Source organism: Oncorhynchus mykiss, chromosome 2 (genome assembly GCF_057628025.1).
Source record: "Oncorhynchus mykiss isolate SJ-2025 chromosome 2, ASM5762802v1, whole genome shotgun sequence".
NCBI lineage: Eukaryota > Metazoa > Chordata > Actinopteri > Salmoniformes > Salmonidae > Oncorhynchus > Oncorhynchus mykiss.
The window spans coordinates 6874334-6900412 of NC_143023.1; the positions used below are offsets into that span (position 1 = coordinate 6874334).

Genomic DNA, 26079 nt, shown 5'->3' on the forward strand with positions numbered 1-26079 from the left:
CACACACACACCATTCCTGACTTCTGTAGTAAATACTTTATTTTGGCTGTAAGAAAAATGATAAATAGTATCATTTTAAACTGAAAGAAAAGAGAGACACCTGTTAGAATTCAGTCTAAAGTAAGTTGGGTACACGAGTGGGTAGTGAGGCCAGGTAGTTACAGAATGTAGAGAAATGTCCACATGCATGTGCACAGGTTCCTCTACTGTTGAACCTATGGCACTGGTCCATATTCACTGATGATCTTGACTCTAGCTTTTTCACTTGATAGTACCATGATTACTCTGATTTGCCTGAATTAAAAGTATGAAAATATACATTTTAATGATTCATGTCACGTGAAGACACAATGTATTCTTAGGTGACATATTGCAAGTTGAGGTTTGAGTTTTACATGGGATGTCATTCATACAAAGAACTGATGAAAGTGAATCAGAGACATTTTAGAGGGTCATTGGCTGTAATGATTTAACATGGAAAAACACAAACCTATAATTCAGGTATTGCACATACAACACAATTACAACTAAAGTTAATTGGACAGGTTCACTATACCTGTAGTTCAATGTCAGGGGTTCCCCACTCCACCACCTTTTACAGGGTAAAACGTTGTATAACGTCCAGAAGAACCACTGTAAAACGTTGTATAACGTCCAGAAGAACCACTGTAAAACGTTGTATAACGTCCAGAAGAACCACTGTAAAACGTTGTATAATGTCCAGAAGAACCACTGTAAAACGTTGTATAACGTCCAGAAGAACCACTGTAAAACGTTGTATAACGTCCAGAAGAACCACTGTAAAACGTTGTATAACGTCCAGAAGAACCACTGTAAAACGTTGTATAACGTCCAGAAGAACCACTGTAAAACGTTGTATAACGTCCAGAAGAACCACTGTAAAACGTTGTATAACGTCCAGAAGAACCACTGTAAAACGTTGTATAACGTCCAGAAGAACCACTGTAAAACGTTGTATAACGTCCAGAAGAACCACTGTAAAACGTTGTATAACGTCCAGAAGAACCACTGTAAAACGTTGTATAACGTCCACAAGAACCACTGTAAAACGTTGTATAACGTCCAGAAGAACCACTGTAAAACGTTGTATAACGTCCAGAAGAACCACTGTAAAACGTTGTATAACGTCCAGAAGAACCACTGTAAAACGTTGTATAACGTCCAGAAGAACCACTGTAAAACGTTGTATAACGTCCAGAAGAACCACTGTAAAACGTTGTATAACGTCCAGAAGAACCACTGTAAAACGTTGTATAACGTCCAGAAGAACCACTGTAAAACGTTGTATAACGTCCAGAAGAACCACTGTAAAACGTTGTATAACGTCCAGAAGAACCACTGTAAAACGTTGTATAACGTCCAGAAGAACCACTGTAAAACGTTGTATAACGTCCAGAAGAACCACTGTAAAACGTTGTATAACGTCCAGAGAACCACTGTAAAACGTTGTATAACGTCCAGAAGAACCACTGTAAAACGTTGTATAACGTCCAGAAGAACCACTGTAAAACGTTGTATAACGTCCAGAAGAACCACTGTAAAACGTTGTATAACGTCCAGAAGAACCACTGTAAAACGTTGTATAACGTCCAGAAGAACCACTGTAAAACGTTGTATAACGTCCAGAAGAACCAATGTAAAACGTTGTATAACGTCCAGAAGAACCACTGTAAAACGTTGTATAACGTCCAGAAGAACCAATGTAAAACGTTGTATAACGTCCAGAAGAACCACTGTAAAACGTTGTATAACGTCCAGAAGAACCACTGTAAAACGTTGTATAACGTCCAGAAGAACCACTGTAAAACGTTGTATAACGTCCAGAAGAACCACTGTAAAACGTTGTATAACGTCCAGAAGAACCACTGTAAAACGTTGTATAACGTCCAGAAGAACCACTGTAAAACGTTGTATAACGTCCAGAAGAACCACTGTAAAACGTTGTACAACGTCCAGAAGAACCACAGAATGCCACCGATAAAAGGTAAAGTACAACTCACTGCAGGAGAAGCTATCAGGTAACTTACTACAGTATATCTAAAACAAGAAGGGAATGAAGACATTAAATCACAAAGAATGCATCCCAAATGGCACCCTCATCGCTTTATAGTGCACTACATCTGACCATAGCCCAAAATTAGTGCACTTTATAGGAAAAGGTTGCCATTTGGGACACAACCTAGCAACAACGATACTACTAACCCTGTCCTGTAGACATTGGTTGATGTTCAAATCAATATGGTTACTCTTTGAATTCACTTTCTGGAATATGGCCTATAACTAAATTATACACACCCACATTTCTGTAAACTAACATGATTGCAACATACAGTGCCTTTGGAAAGTTTTCAGACCCCTTGACTTTTTCCACATTTTGTTACGTTACAGCCTTATTCTAAAATGTATTCAATTGTTTTTTTTCCCTCATCAATCTACACACAACACGCCATAATGACAAAGCAAAACTGTTTTTAGTTTTTTTGCTAATTTATAAAAATACAAAACTGAAATATTACATTTACATAAGTATTCAGACCCTTTACTCAGTACTTTGTTGAAGCACCTTTGGCAGAGATTACAGCATCAAGTCTTCTTGGGTATGACGCTGCAAGCTTGGCACACTTGTTTTTGGGGAGTTTCTCCCATTCTTCTCTGCAGATCCTCTCAAGCTCTGTCAGGTTGGATGGGGAGTGTCGCTGCACAGCTATTTTCAGGTCCCTCCAGAGATGTTCGATCGGGTTCAAATCCAGGCTCTGGCTGGGCCACTCAAGGACATTCAGAGACTTGTCCCGAAGCCACTCCTGCGTTGTCTTGGCTGTGTGCTTAGGGTCGTTGTCCTGTTAGAAGGTGACCCTTCGCCCCAGTCTAAGGTCCTGAGCGCACTGGAGCAGGTTTTCATCAAAGATCTCCCTGTACTTTGCTCCGTTCATCTTTCCCTCGATCCTGACTAGCCTCCCAGTGCCTGCTGCTGAAAAACATCCCCACAGCATGATGCTGCCACCACCATGCTTCACCGTAGGGATGGTACCAAGTTTCCTCCAGACGTGATGCTTAGCATTCAGTCCAACAAGTTTAATCTTGGTTTCTCAGATAATCTTGTTTAGGTGCCTTTTGGCGAGCTCCAAGCGGGCTGTCATGTGCCTTTTACTGAGGAGTGGCTTCCGTCTGGCCACTCTACCATAAAGACCTGATTGGTGGAGTGCTGCAGAGATGGATGTCCTTCTGGAAGGTTCTCCCATCTGCACAGAGGAACTCTGGAGCTCTGTCAGAGTGACCATCGGGTTTTTTGTATTTCACCTTTATTTAACCAGGTAGGCTAGTTGAGAACAAGTTCTCATTTACAACTGCGACCTGGCCAAGAATAAAGCAAAGCAGTTCGACACATACAACAACACAGAGTTACACATGGAATAAACAAACATACAGTCAATAATACAGTAGAAAACATCTATATACAGTGTGTGCAAATGAGGTAAGATAAGAGAGGTAAGGCAATAAATAGGCCATGGTGGCGAAGTAATTACAGTATACCAATTAAACACTGGAGTGATTGATGTGCAGAAGATGAATGTGCAAGTAGAGATACTGGGGAGCAAAGGAGCAAGATAAATAAATATATACAGTATGGGGATGAGGTAGTTGGATGGGCGATAGTACAGATGGGCTATGTACAGGTGCAGTGATCTGTGAGCTGCTCTGACAGCTGGTGCTTAAAGCTAGTGAGGGAGATATTAGTCTCCAGCTTCAGTGATTTTTGCAGTTCGTTCCAGTCATTGGTAGCAGAGAACTTGAAAGGCGGCCAAAGGAGGAATTGGGTAGTATATGGGGCTTTGGTGACAAAACGGATGGCACTGTGATAGACTGCACCCAATTTGTTGAGTAGAGTGTTGGAGGCTATTTTGTTAATGACATCGCCGAAGTCGAGGATCGGTAGGATGGTGAGTTTTACGAGGGTATGTTTGGCAGCATGTGTGAAGGATGCTTTGTTGCGAAATAGGAAGCCGATTCTAGATTTAATTTTAGATTTAATTTTGGATTGGAGATGCTTAATGTGAGCCTGAAAGGAGAGTTTACAGTCTAACCAGACACCTAGGTATTTGTAGTTGTCCACATATTCTAAGTCAGAACCGTCCAGAGTAGTGATGTTGGACAGGCGGGCAGGTGCAGGTAGCGATCGGTTGAAGAGCATGCATTTCATTTTACTTGCATTTAAGAGCAATTGGAGGCCACAGAAGGAGAGTTGTATGGCATTGAAGCTCGTCTGGAGGTTAGTTAACACAGTGTCCAAAGGGCCAGAAGTATACCGAATGGTGTCGTCTGCATAGAGGTGGATCAGAGAATCACCAGCAGCAAGAGCAACATTATTGATATATACAGAGAAGAGAGTCGGCCCTAGAATTGAACCCTGTGGCACCTCCATAGAGACTGCCAGAGGGTCGAGACAACAGGCCCTCCGATTTGACACGCTGACTCTATTTGAGAAGTAGTGGGTGAGCCAGGCGAGGCAGTCATTTGAGAAACCAAGTCTGCCGATAAGAATGTGGTGATTGACAGAGTCGAAAGCCTTGGCCAGGTCGATGAATACGGCTGCACAGTAATGTCTCTTATCGATGGCGGTTATGGTATCGTTTAGTACCTTGAGTGTGGCTGAGGTGCACTCAAGACCAGCTCTGAAACCAGACTGCATAGCGGAGAAGGTACGGTGGGATTCGAAATGGTCAGTGATCTGTTTCTTAACTTGGCTTTTTGGATAGATATAGGTTTGTAGAAGTTTGGGTCTAGAGTGACTCCCCCTTTGAAGAGGGGGATGATTGCGGCAGCTTTCCAATCTTTGGGAATCTCAGATGATACGAAAGATAGGTTGAATTGGCTAGTAATAGGGGTTGCAACAATTTCGGCAGATCATTTTAGAAAGAGAGGGTCCAGATTGTCTAGCCCGGCTGATTTGTAGGGGTCCAGATTTTGCCGCTCTTTCAAAACATCAGCTATCTGGATTTGGGTGAAGGAGAAATGGGGAGGCTTGGGCGAGTTGCTGTGGGGGGTGCCGGGCAGTTGACCGGGGTAGGGGTAGCCAGGTGGAAAGCATGGCCAGCCGTAGAAAAATGCTTATTGAAATGATCAATTATAGGGGATTTATTGGTGGTGACAGTGTTTCCTATCCTCAGTGCAGTGGACAGCTGGGAGGAGGTTCTCTTATTCTCCATGGACTTTAAGGGGTCCCAGAACTTTTTTGAGTTTGTGCTACAGGATGCAAATTTCTGTTTGAAAAAGCTAGCCTTAGCTTTCCTAACTGCCTGTGTATATTGGTTCCTAACTTCCCTGAAAAGTTGCATATCACGGGGGCTATTCGATGCTAATGCAGAACACCACAGGATGTTTTTGTGCTGGTCAAGGGCAGCCAGGTCTGGAGTGAACCAAGGACTATATCTATTCCTAGTTCTACATTTTTTGAGCATGCTTATTTAAGATGGTGAGGAAGGCACTTTTAAAGAATAACCAGGCATCTTCTACTGACGGGATGTGTCATTCCAAGATACCCCGACCAGGTCAATTAGAAAGGCCTGCTTGCTGAAGTGTTTTAGGGAGCGTTTGACAGTGGTGAGGGGTGGTCGTTTGACCGCAGACCCATAACGGATGCAGGCAATGAGGCAGTGATCGCTGAGATCTTGGTTGAAAACAGCAGAGGTGTATTTGGAGGGCAGGTTGGTTAGGATAATAGCTATGAGGGTGCCCGTGTTTACGGACTTGGGGTTGTACCTGGTAGGTTCATTGATAATTTGTGTGAGATTGAGGGCATCAAGCTTAGATTGTAGGATGGCCGGGGTGTTAAGCATTGTCCCAGTTTAGGTCACCTAGCAGCACGAGCTCTGAAGATAGATGGGTGACAATCAATTCACATATGGTGTTGAGGGCACAGCTGGGGGCAGAGGGTGGTCTATAGCAAGTGGCAACGGTGAGAGACTTGTTTCTGGCCGGGCGGCCAGCTCTAGGAAGAGTCTCAAGGATGATGCACCTGAGCTCAATTTCGAGTCTCATAGCACTAGGGTTTGAATACTTACGTAAATAAGGTATTACTGTTTTTTAGGGGTTAAAAATGTATTTAAAAAAAACTGTTTTCACTTTGTTATTATGTGGTATTGTGTGTAGATTGATAAAGACTTAAAATAAAAATCAATTTCAGAATAAGGCTGTAACGTAACAAAATGTATGAAAAGTCAAGGGGTCTGAATACTTCAGGAATGCAGTGTATACAGTGTATGTGTAATCTTTTACTACACATTGTGGTTTTTCATTGAAACAAATATTCCATCCTATTTTTTTTGGGGGGGGGTTAGATTTAGGCGTTCTGTGACACTACTAATACTACAACACCATGGAAAAGCTGATAGTGAAAGCTTTTCCCTAAACTAGTATTTCACTGCCTCTCAAACCTGATTCTGAGGTCCATTCTTCCTCGCTGGGACTGTCCTCACAATCAGAGGGTATGATCTTAACTGCTCAATTAGGCTGCTTTGGCCCTTAGAATGTCCCTGGGTTCATTGTCTGGGAATCTACATGTCTATCATTCAGCATTGTATTTCCCTTTAAAGTAGCCTAACTGCACAGCGCTGTCCAGAGGGGGGTTCTGATGACTGAGGGTAACGATGAGCAGTAGAGGGTTGTATTCTAACAAGGCAGAAATTATCAATTGATATAACTCACACATGCATAATTCACTTTATAGGTCAATATAGAGGACAAATCTCATGGTTTAGTAAATTCAAGCCTTTCCAGGTCAACCATCTGCTAGCTACAGTATCCACTAACTGTGTTCTGGAGAGAGACTGGCCTCCCAGGCAGTGGGCCATTAACCACGTTCTGGAGAGAGACTGGCCTCCCAGGCAGTGGGCCACTAACTGTGTTCTGGAGAGAGACTGGCCTCCCAGGCAGTGGGCCACTAACTGTGTTCTGGAGAGAGACTGGCCTCCCAGGCAGTGGGCCACTAACTGTGTTCTGGAGAGAGACTGGCCTCCCGGACAGTGGGCCACTCACTGTGTTCTGGAGAGAGACTGGCCTCCCAGGCAGTGGGCCACTAACTGTGGTCTGGAGAGAGACTGGCCTTCCAGACAGTGGGCCACTCACTGTGTTCTGGAGAGAGACTGGCCTCCCAGACAGTGGGCCACTCACTGTGTTCTGGAGAGAGACTGGCCTCCCAGACAGTGGGCCACTAACTGTGTTCTGGAGAGAGACTGGCCTCCCAGGCAGTGGGCCACTAACTGTGTTCTGGAGAGAGACTGGCCTCCCAGACAGTGGGCCACTAACTGTGTTCTGGAGAGAGACTGGCCTCCCAGACAGTGGGCCAAACACAGAGACAACAATGTTCCTTCCATAGAAATAGAATCATAAAACATGTATATACCAGGTAAATGAATCCTTTCCATTAATGTGGATAGCTAGATTAAACCAAACAGCACTAACAACGTTACAAACATACAAAACTATGTTCCCTACCTCCTGTACAACACTCCAGCTCCTTCAACGACTAACATTTGACCTTCCCTCGATGGAGAGTTTGACCTGCTGCGTTATAAAAGAGGGTTTTGGCAGAGTCAAAGGGGGTTCCTCGTCCGCCCTCTCTGTCTGATCTCTCTCTGGGGCAGACCACCTCCTCTTACGACCCCAGGGTTTTTCTTTGCCTGCCTCACCCACTTCTGTCTCGAGGGGCGGAGGGAGCATGGGGCTATTCTGTTTTCTCTCTCTCGTCTCTCCGTTGTCTCTCCCTATCATCTCTCCGTTCCCTGAGACAGCCTGCAGGTCCGAGGTGCTCCTGGGTCCAACTCCAGTTCCGTAGACCCCTAGTCCAGATCCTGGTCTCAGTCCAGATCCTGTCACCTGGTCCACACAGCGGGGGACGTCCCTGTCCTCCTCATTCAACCTGTCTGTTTTGGCCACTTGCACCAGGAAGACACTGTTGCTGCCTGCAGCATTCAAACTGTTCCTAAAGTCTTTGTCCATACTCTGACTGTCTCTCTGACCATTACTCTGGCTATTCCCCTGACTGTTCCCCTGGCGGTTAGACCCCTGTGTGATGTCCCCAGTGTTGTGGCTGTGCCTCAGCTTGACCTCGTGACCCTGGCTGTTGTGGTTCCTCCCAGACACAGAGCCACCGCCACCCCTCAGGCTCCTGAGGGTCAGGGAGACACACACGTCCCCAACACACAGCTTGGCACAGCTCAGCTCCAACAGCTGAGTGGTCCGGCCAGGGCAGCAGGACGACCAGCCCTGGCCGAACACAAAGAACGGGTACTCTAACAGCACCTCCACACACACCTGCAGAGGAATACAACACACAAAGGATACACAATAAACTGTTATTGGCATAAACATTGACATTAGGATTAGGTTATGGTAGCCTGGTCTCAGATCTGTTTGTGCTCTTTTCAACACCACTGCGGTGAGAGAATGAGTGACAAGGCGTTGGCAGGGTAGTACAAACAGACTGGCACTGAGTCTAGGGGAATGGAGACAACAACAAGCTTACCTGTGCTTTGTGTTCCCCGACACCGAACTGTATAATGACAGCGTTGGGTGTCTGTCCCGTGTCGATGCGTTCCACTGTGCTGGAGTCAATCTTCAGCTCACTGCTGATCTCAGCACTCTGGATAAAGTCCTCCGTCTTCAGGTCCTCCACTCGCTTCAGCTCCCCGTCCGCCAGCTGGATGATGGAGCCACGCATGAAGAACGGAGGGAGCGTGGTTGGAGAGGAGGAGAGAGAGGGGGAGGCCTGGACAGGGGCTGGAGCTAGGGCTGGGGCAGGGGAGGGGGAAGAGGAGAGAGTGGGGGTGGACTGGACAGGTCCTGGAGCTAGGGCTGGGGCAGGGGAGGGGGAAGAGGAGAGAGAGGGGGAGGCCTGAACAGGTCCCGGAGCTAGGGCTGGGGCAGGGGAGTGGGACGAGGAGAGAGAGGGTGAGGCCTGGACAGGTCCTGGAGCTAGGGCTGGGACAGGGGAGGGGGAAGAGGAGAGAGAGGGGGAGGCCTGGACAGGTCCTGGAGCTAGGGCTGGGGCAAGGGAGGGGGACGCCACCACATTAGCAGGTGTGTTAGACGGGATTTGGATGTGTTGGATGGGTAGTACTTGGGCCTGGAGTACAGCAGGGGACTGGTGGTGGCCATCCGACCCCAGCATCTCACACTTGGACAGGGACGCGGTGAGGTAGGTGTGGCGGGGGAGGGATGCGGTCGCTGGAGCCAGCTGAGAGGCGGTGGTGCTGGCCGTCCTGGCGGTCACCGAGCAGGCAGCCCCGAGGTCCGTAGTGGTGGTAACTCCGTTAACGGGTATCAGGAGAGACTGGAGGGACTGGCCGTCCGGGATGACCAGGTGCTGCGGCAGGGTGGCGTAGCTGACGCCATGCTGGTTACCTGCCCTGGCGATGTAGCCTATGATTGGTGCCTGGGTGGTGGAGTACAGGCTGTGTACATGCTCGTCAGAGTGGTGGGTGGTCTGGATAACCGTGTGAGGGGCAGAAGAGACCTTCAGAGCCTCAGAGGAGGTGAAAGAGGAGGTTCTGGAGACAGGTTTCCTTAGACAGATGCCTCCTCCCTCACTGTGTATTAGTGATGGGTGGACCTGGACCTTGTCCTGCTCAGCACCACTGGTAGGGTGAGGGTGGGGGAGGGGGTTGGGCTGGGCATTTGCTACCAGCACCAGGGAGGTTTGTAGTCCTGTGGAATCCTGGGTAGTGTAGTCTGCGGGAATGAGGATGTGTCGAGCTTCATATCCATGGTGAACCTGCTGATTGTTCTGGTTAGAGTAGGAGGTTCCTTTGATGCCAGCACAGCTCTGTTTACCGAAACTCCTCTCCAGCTCTCCATTCAGCTGCACCACCTTCAAATCAAATCAATCTTTATTTATCATATCCACAGGATACAGTGTAGTCTACACTGTACAATGACATGCTTACCCACAAGCTCTCCTCGCAAACAGTTCAACATCTAAAAATATCTTCAATAAAAAAACGATGTAAATACCTTGGTGTGTCCGCCCTCAGCTTTGTTGACCCCTAACCCATCCGTATACTGGACCAGCACCTGGGAGGGGGCGAGGGTGAGGGTGTGGGGGAGGAGGCCCACCCCAGGGTGGGTGTGGAGCTGGAGAGGCTGGAGGTGACCCTGGGTAGGGGAGGTGACGGTCAGAGGGCTGCTGCTGTCCAGCTGGATGTACTGGTGGGTAGTGGTGAAGTGGGTCCCTCCAACGGACACAGCCAGGTCAGACGGCAGACCTATCTGGACCTGGTTCTGCTGGTCCCCAACCTTAACATAACATAACAGCCAGGTCAGATGGCAGACCTATCTGGACCTGGTTCTGCTGGTCCCCAACCTTAACATAACATAACAGCCAGGTCAGACGGCAGACCTATCTGGACCTGGTTCTGCAGGTCCCCAACCTTAACGTAACAGCCAGGTCAGACGGCAGACCTATCTGGACCTGGTTCTGCAGGTCCCCAACCTTAACATAACATAACAGCCAGGTCAGACGGCAGACCTATCTGGACCTGGTTCTGCTGGTCCCCAACCTTAACATAACAGAGTATTTCACTAATCGCCCCAAAGGGGATATTTCTTCACACCAATCAAAACATAAAAAACACTCATAATTATACAGTGGGGCAAAAAAGTATTTAGTCAGCCATCAATTGTGCAAGTTCTCCCACTTAAAAAGATGAGAGAGGCCTGTAATTTTCATCATAGGTACACTTCAACTATGACAGACAAAATGAGAAGAAAAAAATCCAGAAAATCACATTGTAGGATTTTTTATTAATTTATTTGCAAATTATGGTGGAAAATAAGTATTTGGTCAATAACAAAAGTTTATCTCAATACTTTGTTATATACCCTTTGTTGGCAATGACAGAGGTCAAACGTTTTCTGTAAGTCTTCACAAGGTTTTCACACACTGTTGCTGGTATTTTGGCCCATTCCTCCATGCAGATCTCCTCTAGAGCAGTGATGTTTTGGGGCTGTTGCTGGGCAACACGGACTTTCAACTCCCTCCAAAGATTTTCTATGGGGTTGAGATCTGGAGACTGGCTAGGCCACTCCAGGACCTTGAAATGCTTCTTATGAAGCCACTCCTTCGTTGCCCGGGCGGTGTGTTTGGGATCATTGTCATGCTGAAAGACCCAGCCACGTTTCATCTTCAATGCCCTTGCTGATGGTAGGCTTTGTTACTTTGGTCCCAGCTCTCTGCAGGTCATTCACTAGGTCCCCCCGTGTGGTTCTGGGATTTTTGCTCACCGTTCTTGTGATCATTTTGTCCCCACGGGGTGAGATCTTGTGTGGAGCCCCAGATCGAGGGAGATTATCAGTGGTCTTGTATGTCTTCCATTTCCTAATAATTGCTCCCACAGTTGATTTCTTCAAACCAAGCTGCTTACCTATTGCAGATTCAGTCTTCCCAGCAGGGTCTACAATTTTGTTTCTGGTGTCCTTTGACAGCTCTTTGGTCTTGGCCATAGTGGAGTTTGGAGTGTGACTGTTTGATGTTGTGGACAGGTGTCTTTTATACTGATAACAAGGTCTGTGAGAGCCAGAAATCTTGCTTGTTTGTAGGTGACCAAATACTTATTTTCCACCATAATTTGCAAATAAATTCATAAAAAATCCAACAATGTGATTTTCTGGAATTTTTTTTCTCATTTTGTCTGTCATAGTTGAAGTGTACCTATGATGAAAATTACAGGCCTCTCTCATCTTTTTAAGTGGGAGAACTTGCACAATTGGTGGCTGACTAAATACCTTTTTGCCCCACTGTAAATTCATAAAAAATCCTACAATGTGATTTTCTGGAGAAAAAAAATTCTCATTTTGTCTGTCATAGTTGAAGTGTACCTATGATGAAAATTACAGGCCTCTCTCATCTTTTTAAGTGGGAGAACTTGCACAACTGGTGGCTGACTAAATACTTTTTTGCCCCACTGTATAATAATAATATTACTAATTAATTACACAATAAATACCAGTGGTGGGGAAGCTACTATGAAAGTTTATCAAGCTAACAATTACTTCACTCTGGAAGAAGTTACGCTACATTAAATCTAGCCTTAAGAAAATATAGTTTACTGAACCTTAAAGTTACCTTGAAAAAGTAGTTGACTACTTTAATGATGCATTATCATATTGAAATCTGAAATGTCATAGTCTAGAAATTGCAAAAACAGATCACAATCTAGTCTATTAAACACAAAAATGATGTTTTAAGTGAGAATTGGGCAGGTCTGACACAAATTGTCTTGCCATAATTTAGTTAAACTACCAGCAAAATACTGCAAAATGTAGTTAACTTACTAGTTGAACTCCATGTAGTTCACTACTCCCCAACACCGATACACGGTGCCTTTGGAAAGTATTCAGACCCCTTGACTTTTTCCACAATGGATTAAATACATAAAACATCTGATCAATCTGAACACAGTGAACATAATGACAAAGCAAAAACAGGTTTTTATACATTTTTGTAAATGTATAAAAAATAAATGTAAAAAATACCTTCTTGTGTGTAGATTGATGAGGGGGAAAAAACAATTTAATACATTTTAGAATAAGGCTTTAACGTAACAAAATGTGGAAAAAGTCAAGGGGTCTGAATACTTTCCGAATGCACACACAATAGACACACACCTTGGTGGCCTGGGAGATGAGGGCGGTGGTGTAGCAGTGGCCGTCCAGATGGTGGCGCTGTTGCCCTGTGGAGGCGGCTACACTGGTGGCAGTGGACTGGATGATCTGAGAGGAGATGTAGCCAGTGTACGGCCCCGAGCTAATGAACTGGAGGTTAGGGGCCAGCTGGGCGTACTGGATTGTCCCGCCCTGTTGGCTGAGCCCCACCCCAGTGGGGTAGATCGTGGAGAGAGAGGACAGGGGGAGAGCAGAAGGGGAGGGAGATGAAGAGGAGGACGAGGAGACAGGAAACCTGGGGCTGGGAGTTTCTGTGGATCTGCAGCGTTCGCTGGCTACATTGGCCAGCCAAGTCAGGTTCTCTGTGTGCAAGGTGGTGTCTGCTGAGGCTGCAGCTGCTGCTGGTACCACCACAGGCCTCTGCTCCAGGGCTAGGATCTCAGCTGCTGCTGGTACCACCACAGGCCTCTGCTCCAGGGCTAGGATCTCACGCTTCTTTGGAGGTAGACAGCCATGGCTCCTCTCCTGGTTTGATTTCATGGTTGGTTTTCACTCTTTGTTTGTCTCTCAAGTAGGTTTTTTGAACCTACTGTTTCTCTCTCTCTTTGTCCCTATCTCTGTTTCTCTCTCAATTTCAATTCAATTTAAGGGCTTTATTGGCATGCGAAACATCTCTCTCTCTCAGTGTTGTCGTGGGCTCTATCAGGTCTCTTTCAGGTCTTCATTGTGTGACTGTGTGTCCTGGACTCAGTAGTCTAGAGAGGGCAGAGTGACGCCCGCCAGGCGACAGAGAGGACGACTCCATGGACTTCATGAGGAATCATCTCTGACTAACCACAACGTCCGCCAGCTGTAAATCTGGAGACAGAGGAAGAAACACAACTGTTGTGTTCTAGAATGTAGAAACAACAGAGAAGAATGATGGCTGTACATTTCCAACATGCTTACTCTCTGTGCATGACACACGTCAAAGGATATATGCAATCATGACATTCATATTTTAATATGCGCCCCTGCAGGCATGAGATGCGGGTGAGTAGAGAGTGAGAAAGAGGGGTGGACATGTAACAGGCTTGGCTTGAAGCGCTGAACATCATGGCATGAGTTTAGGCTATTACTAGCATCAGAACTGTACTTAAATACAGAATATTTTCGGGAACAAAACAATGACATTATTAACCGATTCTCAAGATTTGAAAATAACAGTTCTGTTCCGGAACACTAGTTGCTGGTTCTATTTCTGTTACTTGAATTTTTGTTGTTTTTTCACCGTTTTTGGTTCTGTTTCCTGAACCGGTACCAACCCCTGCTTCAATGACTGTGAGTGGAAAAAGGTAGGTGTGAAAATCAAGCCAGACACCAGATCCAATGACATCCTGGTTGTTGTTGTTGTTCTGTGTGTATTTATATCAATTCTGTTTACCCCTTTTTCTCCCCAATATCCTGGTTTCCAATTAGTAGTTACAGTCTTGTCTCATCGCTGCAACTCCCGTACGGACTCGGGAGAGACGAAGGTCGAGAGCCATGCGTCCTCCGAAACACAACCCAACCAAGCCGCACTGCTTCTTGACACAATGCCCACTTAACTTGGAAGCCAGTCGCACCAATGTGTTGGAGGAAACACCGTACACCTGGTGACCGTGTCAGCGTGCACTGCGCCCGGCCCGCCACAGGTGTCACTAGTGCGCGATGGGACAAGGACATCCCTGCTGGCCAAACCCTCCCCAAACCCTGACGACGCTGGGCCAATTGTGCACCACCCATGGGTCTCCCGGTCGCGGCCAGCTGCGACAGAGCCTGGACTCGAACCCAGAATCTCTAGTGGCACAGCTAGCGATGCAGTACCTTAGACCACTGCGCCACTCGGGAGGCCTGTGTGTGTGTATTTATGTGCGTGCGCGTGCGTGTGTGTCCATCCATTTCACCCAAGTCACTCCTCATTGAAATTATAATTTGACAATCACATCATGATGTTCTAGGAAGTCATGTTGTATTGTGTATATTACCCCCTGCCTCACGTCATCACATCTACATCATCTACACATTCAACAATAAACATACAGGCAACCGGACTGAAGACCTCAGTGAACCCCCATGTGTGCCTGATAAAGCCTGCTAGATGTACCATTCTATATCTATAACAGAACAGCCTGATAAAGCCTGCTAGATGTACCATTCTATATCTATAACAGAACAGACTGATAAAGCCTGCTAGATGCACAATTCTATATCTATAACAGAACAGACTGATAAAGCCTGCTAGATGTACCATTCTATATCTATAACAGAACAGCCTGATAAAGCCTGCTAGATGTACCATTCTATATCTATAACAGAACAGACTGATAAAGCCTGCTAGATGCACAATTCTATATCTATAACAGAACAGCCTGATAAAGCCTGCTAGATGTACCATTCTATATCTATAACAGAACAGCCTGATAAAGCCTGCTAGATGTACCATTCTATATCTATAACAGAACAGCCTGATAAAGCCTGCTAGATGTACCATTCTATATCTATAACAGAACAGCCTGATAAAGCCTGCTAGATGTACCATTCTATATCTATAACAGAACAGACTGATAAAGCCTGCTAGATGTACCATTCTATATCTATAACAGAACAGACTGATAAAGCCTGCTAGATGCACCATTCTATATCTATAACAGAACAGCCTGATAAAGCCTGCTAGATGTACCAGAGGTAACAAAGGAGAGGTGCAGCTGAGAGGCAAGAGAGGAGATAAACAGAGAGGCAGGAAGAAAGGGAGAAGGAGAGGAGATAAACAGAGAGGCAGGAAGAAAGGGAGAAGGAGAGGAGATAAACAGAGAGGCAGGAAGAAAGGGAGAAGGAGAAGAGATAAACAGAGAGGCAGGAAGAAAGGGAGAAGGGGAGGAGATAAACAGAGAGGCAGGAAGAAAGGGAGAAGGAGAGGAGATAAACAGAGAGGCAGGAAGAAAGGGAGAAGGAGAGGAGATAAACAGAGGCAGGAAGAAAGGAAGAAGGAGAGGAGATAAACAGAGAGGCAGGAAGACAGAAAGCATGATGGCAGGCAGGGAGGGAGAAATAGATAAACAGAGGCAGGAAGACAGAAAGCAGGATGGCAGGCAGGGAGGGAGAAAGAGATAAACAGAGGCAGGAAGACAGAAAGCATGATGGCAGGCAGGGAGGGAGAAAGAGATAAACAGAGGCAGGAAGAAAGGGAGAAGGAGAGGAGATAAACAGAGAGGCAGGAAGACAGAAAGCATGATGGCAGGCAGGGAGGAGGGAGAGATGCAGCGAAAAACATGGAGTGACAGAGAAAGAGGGAGGGGAAAAAAGAGAGAGAAAAACAAAGCGAGAGGGAGGGAGAGAGGAAAAACAGAAAGTGGCAGAGGATGGGAGAAGAGAGAAAGAGAGAGAAAGAGAGATAAAGAGAGAGGGGAGGGAGAGAGAGAGCTGCTTTTCCTGACCCACATTAAGCGGTGCCTGTAGCATCAGAGCACCATATAGCCTCCACTTCACGCAGACATTGTCGATTAGCTCCACACAGACACACTACGACACTGCTACAGCACAACCCCATCACCATGGCAATCCCATGATAACACCACGAGGAAAACACCACGACAACCCGAGCCTTGACAATGAACACTGTGGTAACACAAAAACAATCTCTGAGGCATAGTTACAGGAGAGTCACAACACAGAGACACCATGTCCCACTGGGGTAAAATAGTCATCTGTTTACAGTCCAACACACACACACACACACACACACACACACACACACACACACACACACACACACACACACACACACACACACACACACACACACACACACACACACACACACACACACACACACACACACACACACACACACACACACACACACACACACACACACACACACACGGCCCCACAACGCTAAAGACAACCAGAGGATCCCAGCACCCTTGGACAACTCTCCTGTGCTCAGCTATATGGAGTCTCTCCTCACATGCCCCAGAGGCAGCAGACACGTCCTGAATGGGAACAAGCATTGTTCCATTCACTACCACTCACTCACCTTACCTACCTCACCTCACCTCACCTCACCTCAACTCAACTCACCTACCTCACCTCACCTACCTCACCTCACCTCACCTACCTCACCTCACCTCACCTTACCTACCTCACCTCACCTACCTCACCTCACCTCAACTCAACTCAACTCAACTCACCTACCTCACCTCACCTACTTCACCTCACCTCAACTCAACTCACCTACCTCACCTCACCTACCTCACCTCACCTCAACTACCTCACCTCACCTCACCTCACCTCACCTCAACTCACCTACCTCACCTCACCTACTTCACTTCACCTCAACTCATCTACCTCACCTCAACTCAACTCACCTACCTCACCTCACCTACCTCACCTCACTTCAACTCACCTCACCTACCTCACCTCACTTCAAATTACCTCACCTCAATTCACCTTCCTCACCTCATCTCACCTCAACTCACCTCACCTACCTCACCTCACCTACCTCACCTCACCTCACCTACCTCACCTCACCAACCTCACCTCACTTCAACTCACCTCACCTACTTCATCTCACCTACCTCACCTCACCTACCTCAACTCAACTCACCTACCTCACCTCACCTACATCACCTCACCTCACCTACTTCACCTCACCTACATCACCTCACCTACATCACCTCATCTCACCTACCTCACCTCACCTCATCTCAACTCACTACCAATGACTGGCTATGTCCTACATTTGGGTTTGGTGGATGCCAGGACAACACTACCTGCTCCAAGTTTGGTGGAGGAGGAATAATGGTCTGGGGCTGTTTTTCATGGTTTGTGCCCTTTAGTTCCAATGAAGGGAAATCTTAACTCTACAGCAGACAATGACATTCCAGACGATTCTGTGCTTCCAACTTTGTGGCAACAGTTTGGGGAAGGCCCTTTCCTGTTTCAGCATGACAATGCCCCTGTGCACAAAGCAAGGTCTGTACAGAAATGGTTTGTCATGTTCAGTGTGGAAAATTTTGACTGGCCTGCACAAAGACCTGACCTGTACCCTATCGATCACCTTTGGGATGAATTGGAACGCCGACTGGGAGCCAGGCCTAATCGTCTAACATCAGTGCCTGACCTCACTAATGCTCTTGTGGCTGAATAGAAGCAAGTCCCCGCAGCAATGTTCCAACATCTAGTGGAAAGCCTTCCACAGGAGAGTGGAGGCTGTTATAGCAACAAAGGGGGGACCAACTCCATATGAATATGCCCATGATTTTGGAAGGAGATGTTCGAAGAGCAGGTGTCCACATACTTCTGGTCATGTAGTGTATCTGTACGATGGCATTTGGGATGCAGGCACTCACTGACATGGATAGCAAGCAGCACAGACACCAAGGAGGAAACCTTCTCCATTTCCCACAGTTATTATTATAACCTTGAGACCAACAAACACACGGTCAGTAAGATAACACTGATGAGAACACTCATGTACTAAACCCACAGTGCACAAAAACAGGAAGCTCTTTGGGTCCTTTGGCTAGGCAGATCTGGAGAGGGACTGGTTGCTTCCCATATGGCACCCTATTCCCTATATAGAGCACTCGACCTTATGGGCCATGGTCACATTATGTACATTATTCCCAGAAATGAGCTTTGACGACCAAATAACAACAAAAAACAACCAAACATTGACGATGAAACAACATGTTGCCTTGCTGTGTTTCTGTCACCTGACTCTGTTGTTGTCACAGAGACTACACTACATATGACTGACTGAATGACTGGCTGGATGGCTGGCTGGCTGACTACCTGACTGACTGACTGGCTTACTGACTGACTACTTGACTGACTGACTGGCTGACTGGCTTACTGACTGACTGGCTTACTGACTGACTGACTGGCTGGCTGACTGACCGATAGACTGGCTGGCTGAATGACTGAATTAATGAATGACTGACTAACTGGCTCGCTGACTGAATGAATTAATGACTGGCTGGCTGGCTGACTGACTACTTGACTGACTGACTGGCTGACTGGCTTACTGACTGACTACTTGACTGACTGACTGGCTGACTGGCTTACTGACTGACTGACTGACTGGCTTACTGACTGACTGACTGGCTGGCTGACTGACCGATAGACTGGCTGGCTGAATTACTGAATTAATGAATGACTGACTAACTGGCTCGCTGACTGAATGAATTAATGACTGGCTGGCTGACTGACAATGACTGGCTAGCTGTCTGACTGACTGACTGGCTGACTAACTGGTTGACTTGCTGAATGATTGGCTGAATGATTGGTTGACTGGCTAAATGATTGACTGGTTGACTGAATGACAGGATGACTGACAATGACTAACTGACTGACTGACTGGCTGAATGACTGACTGGTTGACTGACTGGCTGAATGACTGGTTGACTGGCTGAATGATTGGCTGACTGGCTGACAGACTGACTGGTTGACTGAATGACAGGCTGACTGACAATGACTAACTGACTGACTGACTGGCTGAATGACTGACTGGTTGACTGACTGGCTGAATGACTGGTTAACTGGCTGAATGATTGGCTGACTGGCTGACAGACTGACTGGTTGACTGAATGACAGGCTGACTGACAATGACTAACTGACTGACTGACTGGCTGGCTGAATGACTGACTGGTTGACTGACTGACTGGCTGAATGATTGGCTGACTGGCTGAATGACTGACTGGTTGACTGACTGACTGGCTGAATGATTGGCTGACTGGCTGACAGACTGACTGGTTGACTGAATGACAGGCTGACTGACAATGACTAACTGACTGACTGACTGGCTGGCTGAATGACTGACTGGTTGACTGACTGACTGACTGGCTGAATGACTGACTGGTTGACTGACTGGCTGAATGACTGGTTAACTGGCTGAATGATTGGCTGACTGGCTGACAGACTGACTGGTTGACTGAATGACAGGCTGACTGACAATGACTAACTGACTGACTGACTGGCTGGCTGAATGACTGACTGGTTGACTGACTGACTGGCTGAATGATTGGCTGACTGGCTGAATGACTGACTGGTTGACTGACTGACTGGCTGAATGATTGGCTGACTGGCTGACAGACTGACTGGTTGACTGAATGACAGGCTGACTGACAATGACTAACTGACTGACTGACTGGCTGGCTGAATGACTGACTGGTTGACTGACTGACTGGCTGAATGATTGGCTGACTGGCTGAATGACTGACGGGTTGACTGACTGACTGGCTGAATGATTGGCTGACTGGCTGACAGACTGACTGGTTGACTGAATGACAGGCTGACTGACAATGACTAACTGACTGTCTACACTCTCCATCAGATATTACCTTTCCCCCCACAAACCTCCTATAAATGTACCAAACACAAGGTTAACCATCTGTGTGTGTCTATTGGGTTACTAGCTTTAATGCTCCAAATAAACCCTGCCATTCCCCGACTGACTCTCCCTTTAAAAGGCGGACCAGGAGTGTAAAGGAGATTCTAATGTTGTGTTCGTCACCAAGTGGGAGGTGGGAATTTACAAAGTTGGATGCCTTCACATACTTCACATACAAGTTTAAAGTAACGCTGATTGGCTAATGACCAACAAGCTGCGTAAACCATAAACTAAAAGTACAGCTATCGTGCTTATAAACTAATTATAGTGTTAGAAAAAAAATCGTATTAACAGATTGAATTTTATTTAAAAAAAGTTTTGTTGTTGCAGTTAAATACCCCAAATGCTGTTATGAAGGTCATTTCCTTGGTAGGTGACGTCAGAGGTCAGCATGTGGGTGAAGTGGCAGCTCAGGATGACAGATGCGTTTTACACTAGTAATTACCGGTTGGAGGGCCGTTCAACTGGATTTTTCCCAGTCGTATGTGCTAAATTCCCATTTAGTTATGAACGCAGTATTAGCGTGAGAGAGAGAGAGAGAGAGAGAGAGAGCTGTGGCTAGCTGGCTGTTTGTCTTCTTTTCACAATGACTCCAGCGTCCTGCATCGCTCATCTCCTCACTAAGCTAGCTCACACAATGTTAGACGACAGACAGACGCAGACAGATGGAGACAGAGAGGCAGAGACAAACAGAGAGGTCAGGGATTCCCGTGTAAACAAGCAAACACCTCTCTCTACAAAACCTGTATGACTTGGCTCTTTTGTAAATGTATTTATCGTAATGCGATCCAAAGACCAACCCGATGCAATGTACGTTCTGTAGCCTCTAGAGGCATTACTGGATGAGGGAATGACAGTGGTGATGAACGCATGAGTGGAGAGGACCAGGGTCCAAAATACTATGCCACAAATCAAGAAGAAACCAGAAGAAACACTGTCTTTGCCGAGGGAGAGGGGAAAAGCTTACCAGGCTGTACACAGCCACAGCTGGCAGAGCATTGTCAGACTTCCTCTTGCCTGTGTAGCTTCTACACTACGTATTCCTATAGGGAAATCCTCTTTCTCTACGCCTCCTTTGTGCAGGTCTATTTTTCAGAGCCAGCCCTGTTTTCCTCCAGGCTCCAGGTAGGGTACGTCCGGGAGAGCGGGTGAACATGTACACCCAGCCGTAAGGCTCTGTGATGAGCCAGCGATAGAGGAAGTCCCCCTGGTTGAAGAATCACATGAAGTCCTGCGTGCAAAGCTGCTCCAACGTGTGTTATGCAAGGCAGTCAGACCTCTCTCTCTGTCTCTCCCTTTCTCTCTCTCTGTCTCTCCCTTTCTCCCTTTCTCTCTCTCTCACTCTCTCTCCATCTCTCTCTCATTCAGTCTGTCTCTCTCTCTCTCTCTCCCACGCTCCCTCCCTCCTTTTCTCCCAGTACTCCAGTAACATAGCTCCTCCCACAGCCAGCCGCATCAGATATTCATTCAAAAACACATTCTACTTGGCTGAGCGCCCAGACTACGCTCACACACAGAGAAGGGAGGAGGTAGAGAGAGGGGGAGGAGGCAGAGAGAGAAGGGAGGAAGAGAGGGAGAGAGGGAGGAGGCAGAGAGAGATGGGAGGAAGAGAGGGAGGAGGCAGAGAGAGAAGGGAGGAAGAGAGGGAGAGAGGGAGGAGACAGAGAGAGAAGGGAGGAAGAGAGGGAGGAGGCAGAGAGAGAAGGGAGGAAGAGAGGGAGAGAGGGAGGAGACAGAGAGAGAAGGGAGGAGGCAGAGAGAGAAGGGAGGAAGAGAGGGAGAGAGGGAGGAGACAGAGAGAGAAGGGAGAAAGAGAGGAAGAGAGGGAGGAGACAGAGAGAGAAGGGAGGAAGAGAGGGAGGAGACAGAGAGAGAAGAGAGGGAGAGAGGGAGGAGGCAGAGAGAGAAGGGAGGAAGAGAGGGAGGAGTAGGAGAGAGAAGGGAGGAAGAGAGGGAGGATACAGAGAGAGAAGGGAGGAGGGAGAGAGAGGGGGAGGAGGCAGAGAGAGAAGGGAGGAAGAGAGGGAGAGAGGGAGGAGACAGAGATAGAAGGGAGGAAGAGGGAGAAGGGGATAAAAGAGGGATGGGTGGAAGATAGAAAGTAAGTGAATAGCTTGTACAGACATATACACACACACACACGGTCCAGACTACGCATACACGAAGGAGGGAGGAGGGAGAGAGAGGGCATCTCTCCCCAGACCTCCCCTAGCTCTACCCCAGACCTCCCCTAGCTCTCCCCCAGGCCTCCTCTAGATCTCCCACAGACCTCCCCTAGCTCTCCCCAGACCTCCCTTAGCTCTCCCCCAGGCCTCCTCTAGATCTCCCCCAGACCTCCCCTAGCTCTCCCCCAGACCTCCCCTAGCTCTCCCCCAGGCCTCCCCTAGCTCTCCCCAGACCTCCCCTAGCTCTACCCCAGACCTCTCCTAGCTCTCCCCCAGACCTCCCCTAGCTCTCCCCCAGGCCTCCCCTAGCTCTCCCCCAGACCTCCCCTAGCTCTCCCCCAGACCTCCCCTAGCTCTCCCCCAGACCTCGCCTAGCTCTCCTCCAGACCTCCCATAGTTCTCCCCAGACCTCCCCTAGCTCTCCCCCAGACCTCCCCTATCTCTCCCCCAGACCTCCCCTAGCTCTCCCCAGACCTCCCCTAGCTCTCCCCCAGACCTCCCCTAGCTCTCCCCAGACCTCCCCTAGCTCTCCCCCAGACCTCCCCTAGCTCTCCTCCAGACCTCCCCTAGCTCTCCCCAGACCTCCCCAGACCTCCCCTAGCTCTCCCCCAGACCTCCCCTAGCTCTCCCCCAGACCTCCCCTAGCTCTCCCCCAGACCTCCCCTAGCTCTCCCCCAGACCTCCCCTAGCTCTCCTCCAGACCTCCCCTAGCTCTCCCCAGACCTCCCCTAGCTCTCCCCCAGACCTCCCCTAGCTCTCCTCCAGACCTCCCCTAGCTCTCCTCCAGACCTCCCCTAGCTCTCCCCAGACCTCCCCTAGCTCTCCCCAGACCTCCCCTAGCTCTCCCCCAGACCTCCCCTAGCTCTCCCCCAGACCTCCCCTAGCTCTACCCCAGACCTCCCATATCTTTCCTCCATGTCCATGTATGGGGATTGTAGATGTACCTTTCAATCATGCACACACCCATACGCCCCCCCCCCCCCCCCCCCACACACACTCATACCCCCCCCCCCCCCCCCCCACACACATACCCCCCCACAAACACACCCATACCCCCCCACAAACACACCCATACCCCCCCACACACACCCATACCCCCCCCACACACACCCATACCCCCCCACACACACCCATACCCCCCCACAAACACCCATACCCCCCCACAAACACCCATACCCCCCCCACACACAACCATACCCACACACACACACACCTAACATGGAACTATGTCCATAGCCAACGACGGGCACAGTTGAACCAATTACTGTGGACACAAAAATGCTCAGTCTACAAGCATTTCCTTCCCTGTTCTGTATCTACGCAGCCTGTCCCCACACACTTTCTGTGACGTAGGTTATTCTTCTATTTCAAGGCCTAGCTAGTCATCTCTCTCTCTATACATACATACATATATATATACACAATCACCATGAATACTTTATTTTCACATTTTCTCATTTCCTTTTTCACACCTTTCACCTTGTCATCACCGGGAGAACCATGGCTGTTTTGTTGTGGCATGTTACACAACTTTCCCTTTAATAGGGCATATAGACAGACCCGCCTCCTCCCGGAACTGAGAGAACTCCATAACTAATAGGGCATATAGACAGACCCGCCTCCTCCCGGAACTGAGAGAACTCCATAACTAATAGGGCATATAGACAGACCCGCCTCCTCCCGGAACTGAGAGAACTCCATAACTAATAGGGCATATAGACAGACCCGCCTCCTCCCGGAACTGAGAGAACTCCATCACTAATAGGGCATATAGGCAGACCCACCTCCTCCCGGAACTGAGAGAACTCCATAACTAATAGGGCATATAGACAGACCCACCTCCTCCCGGAACTGAGAGAACTCCATAACAAATAGGGCATATAGACAGACCCACCTCCTCCCGGAACTGAGAGAACTCCATAACTAATAGGGCATATAGACAGACCCGCCTCCTCCCGGAACTGAGAGAACTCCATAACTAATAGGGCATATAGACAGACCCGCCTCCTCCCGGAACTGAGAGAACTCCATAACTAATAGGGCATATAGACAGACCCACCTCCTCCCGGAACTGAGAGAACTCCATAACTAATAGGGCATATAGACAGACCCGCCTCCTCCCGGAACTGAGAGAACTCCATAACTAATAGGGCATATAGACAGACCCGCCTCCTCCCGGAACTGAGAGAACTCCATAACTAATAGGGCATATAGACAGACCCGCCTCCTCCCGGAACTGAGAGAACTCCATAACTAATAGGGCATATAGACAGACCCGCCTCCTCCCGGAACTGAGAGAACTCCATAACTAATAGGGCATATAGATAGACCCTCCTCCTCCCGGAACTGAGAGAACTCCATAACTAATAGGGCATATAGACAGACCCACCTCCTCCCGGAACTGAGAGAACTCCATAACTAATAGGGCATATAGACAGACCCACCTCCTCCCGGAACTGAGAGAACTCCATAACTAATAGGGCATATAGACAGACCCGCCTCCTCCCGGAACTGAGAGAACTCCATAACTAATAGGGCATATAGATAGACCCGCCTCCTCCCGGAACTGAGAGAACTCCATAACTAATAGGGCATATAGACAGACCCGCCTCCTCCTGGAACTGAGAGAACTCCATAACTAATAGGGCATATAGACAGACCCGCCTCCTCCCGGAACTGAGAGAACTCCATAACTAATAGGGCATATAGACAGACCCGCCTCCTCCCGGAACTGAGAGAACTCCATAACTAATAGGGCATATAGACAGACCCACCTCCTCCCGGAACTGAGAGAACTCCATAACAAATAGGGCATATAGACAGACCCGCCTCCTCCCGGAACTGAGAGAACTCCATAACTAATAGGGCATATAGACAGACCCGCCTCCTCCCGGAACTGAGAGAACTCCATAACTAATAGGGCATATAGACAGACCCGCCTCCTCCCGGAACTGAGAGAACTCCATAACTAATAGGGCATATAGACAGACCCGCCTCCTCCCGGAACTGAGAGAACTCCATAACAAAATAACAGAATTTAATCCCCCACACTTTGTTGATACCTCTCTGGCCTTAAGTGGCATGAATGGGTTGTGTCCTAAATAAAACCTTGTAGGGCGGGCTTCCGGTCAAATGTAACGCACTACATAGGGAATAGGTTGCCATTTGGGACGCTTCTCCAAGGTCTCATCACATTTAGGTATTCAACTCACCTTAAGTGTGTAAAACTGTGATATTTGTCTTCTCGACGTTGAGAACAGATGTGAGATCAGATCAGTCGCTCCAAAGTGACCAGTTTCCTCAAAGGAAATACCGCGTGGTGTCTTCTCCTTAACCTTTAAAGTTCAAACAGCATTGAGACATGAGAAGCAGAGATGATTTAAGTACTACAGGCCTGAAATACTATAGAATAAAACCTGTTATTATATAGGAACTTGCCATGCACCACACGGTCTGTCCTGACTAAATACATGCACCAGACTGCCTGTCCTGACTGAATACATGCACCAGACTGCCTGTCCTGACTGAATACATGCACCTTTTATTCTCCTCTTAACAGTCTACTCCCAGCAGGACATCACCTTTAACTCTCCTCTTAACAGTCTACTCCCAGCAGGACATCACCTTTAACTCTCCTCTTAACAGTCTACTCCCAGCAGAACATTACCTTTAACTCTCCTCTTAGTCTACTCCCAGCAGGACATCACCTTTAACAGTCTACTCCCAGCAGGACATCACCTTTAACTCTCCTCTTAACAGTCTACTCCCAGCAGGACATCACCTTTAACTCTCCTCTTAACAGTCTATTCCCAGCAGGACATC

The 26079-nt window shown here is 47.8% G+C and overlaps 1 protein-coding gene across 2 annotated transcripts; it reads right to left on the reverse strand.

Annotated features, from left to right (window-relative positions):
* Positions 1-3454: 3454 nt before the first annotated feature.
* On the reverse strand, positions 3455-25916 carry LOC149984784 (ataxin-1-like). 2 transcript variants are annotated; one of them, XM_090186710.1, is made up of 5 exons: positions 21060-21519; positions 12682-13536; positions 10030-10311; positions 8543-9886; positions 3455-8331 (listed from the first exon to the last, which is right to left on the reverse strand). In XM_090186710.1, exons 2-5 carry the CDS (start codon positions 13216-13218, stop codon positions 7537-7539), a joined length of 2958 nt encoding a protein of 985 aa, XP_090042836.1. In that variant the 5' UTR covers positions 13219-13536; positions 21060-21519; the 3' UTR covers positions 3455-7536. The 2 variants fall into 2 exon arrangements, with proteins under 2 accessions (XP_090042836.1, XP_090042835.1); XM_090186709.1 differs by lacking the exon at positions 21060-21519 and adding exons at positions 25470-25592; positions 25839-25916 and having other exon boundaries at positions 4927-9886.
* Positions 25917-26079: the final 163 nt, after the last annotated feature.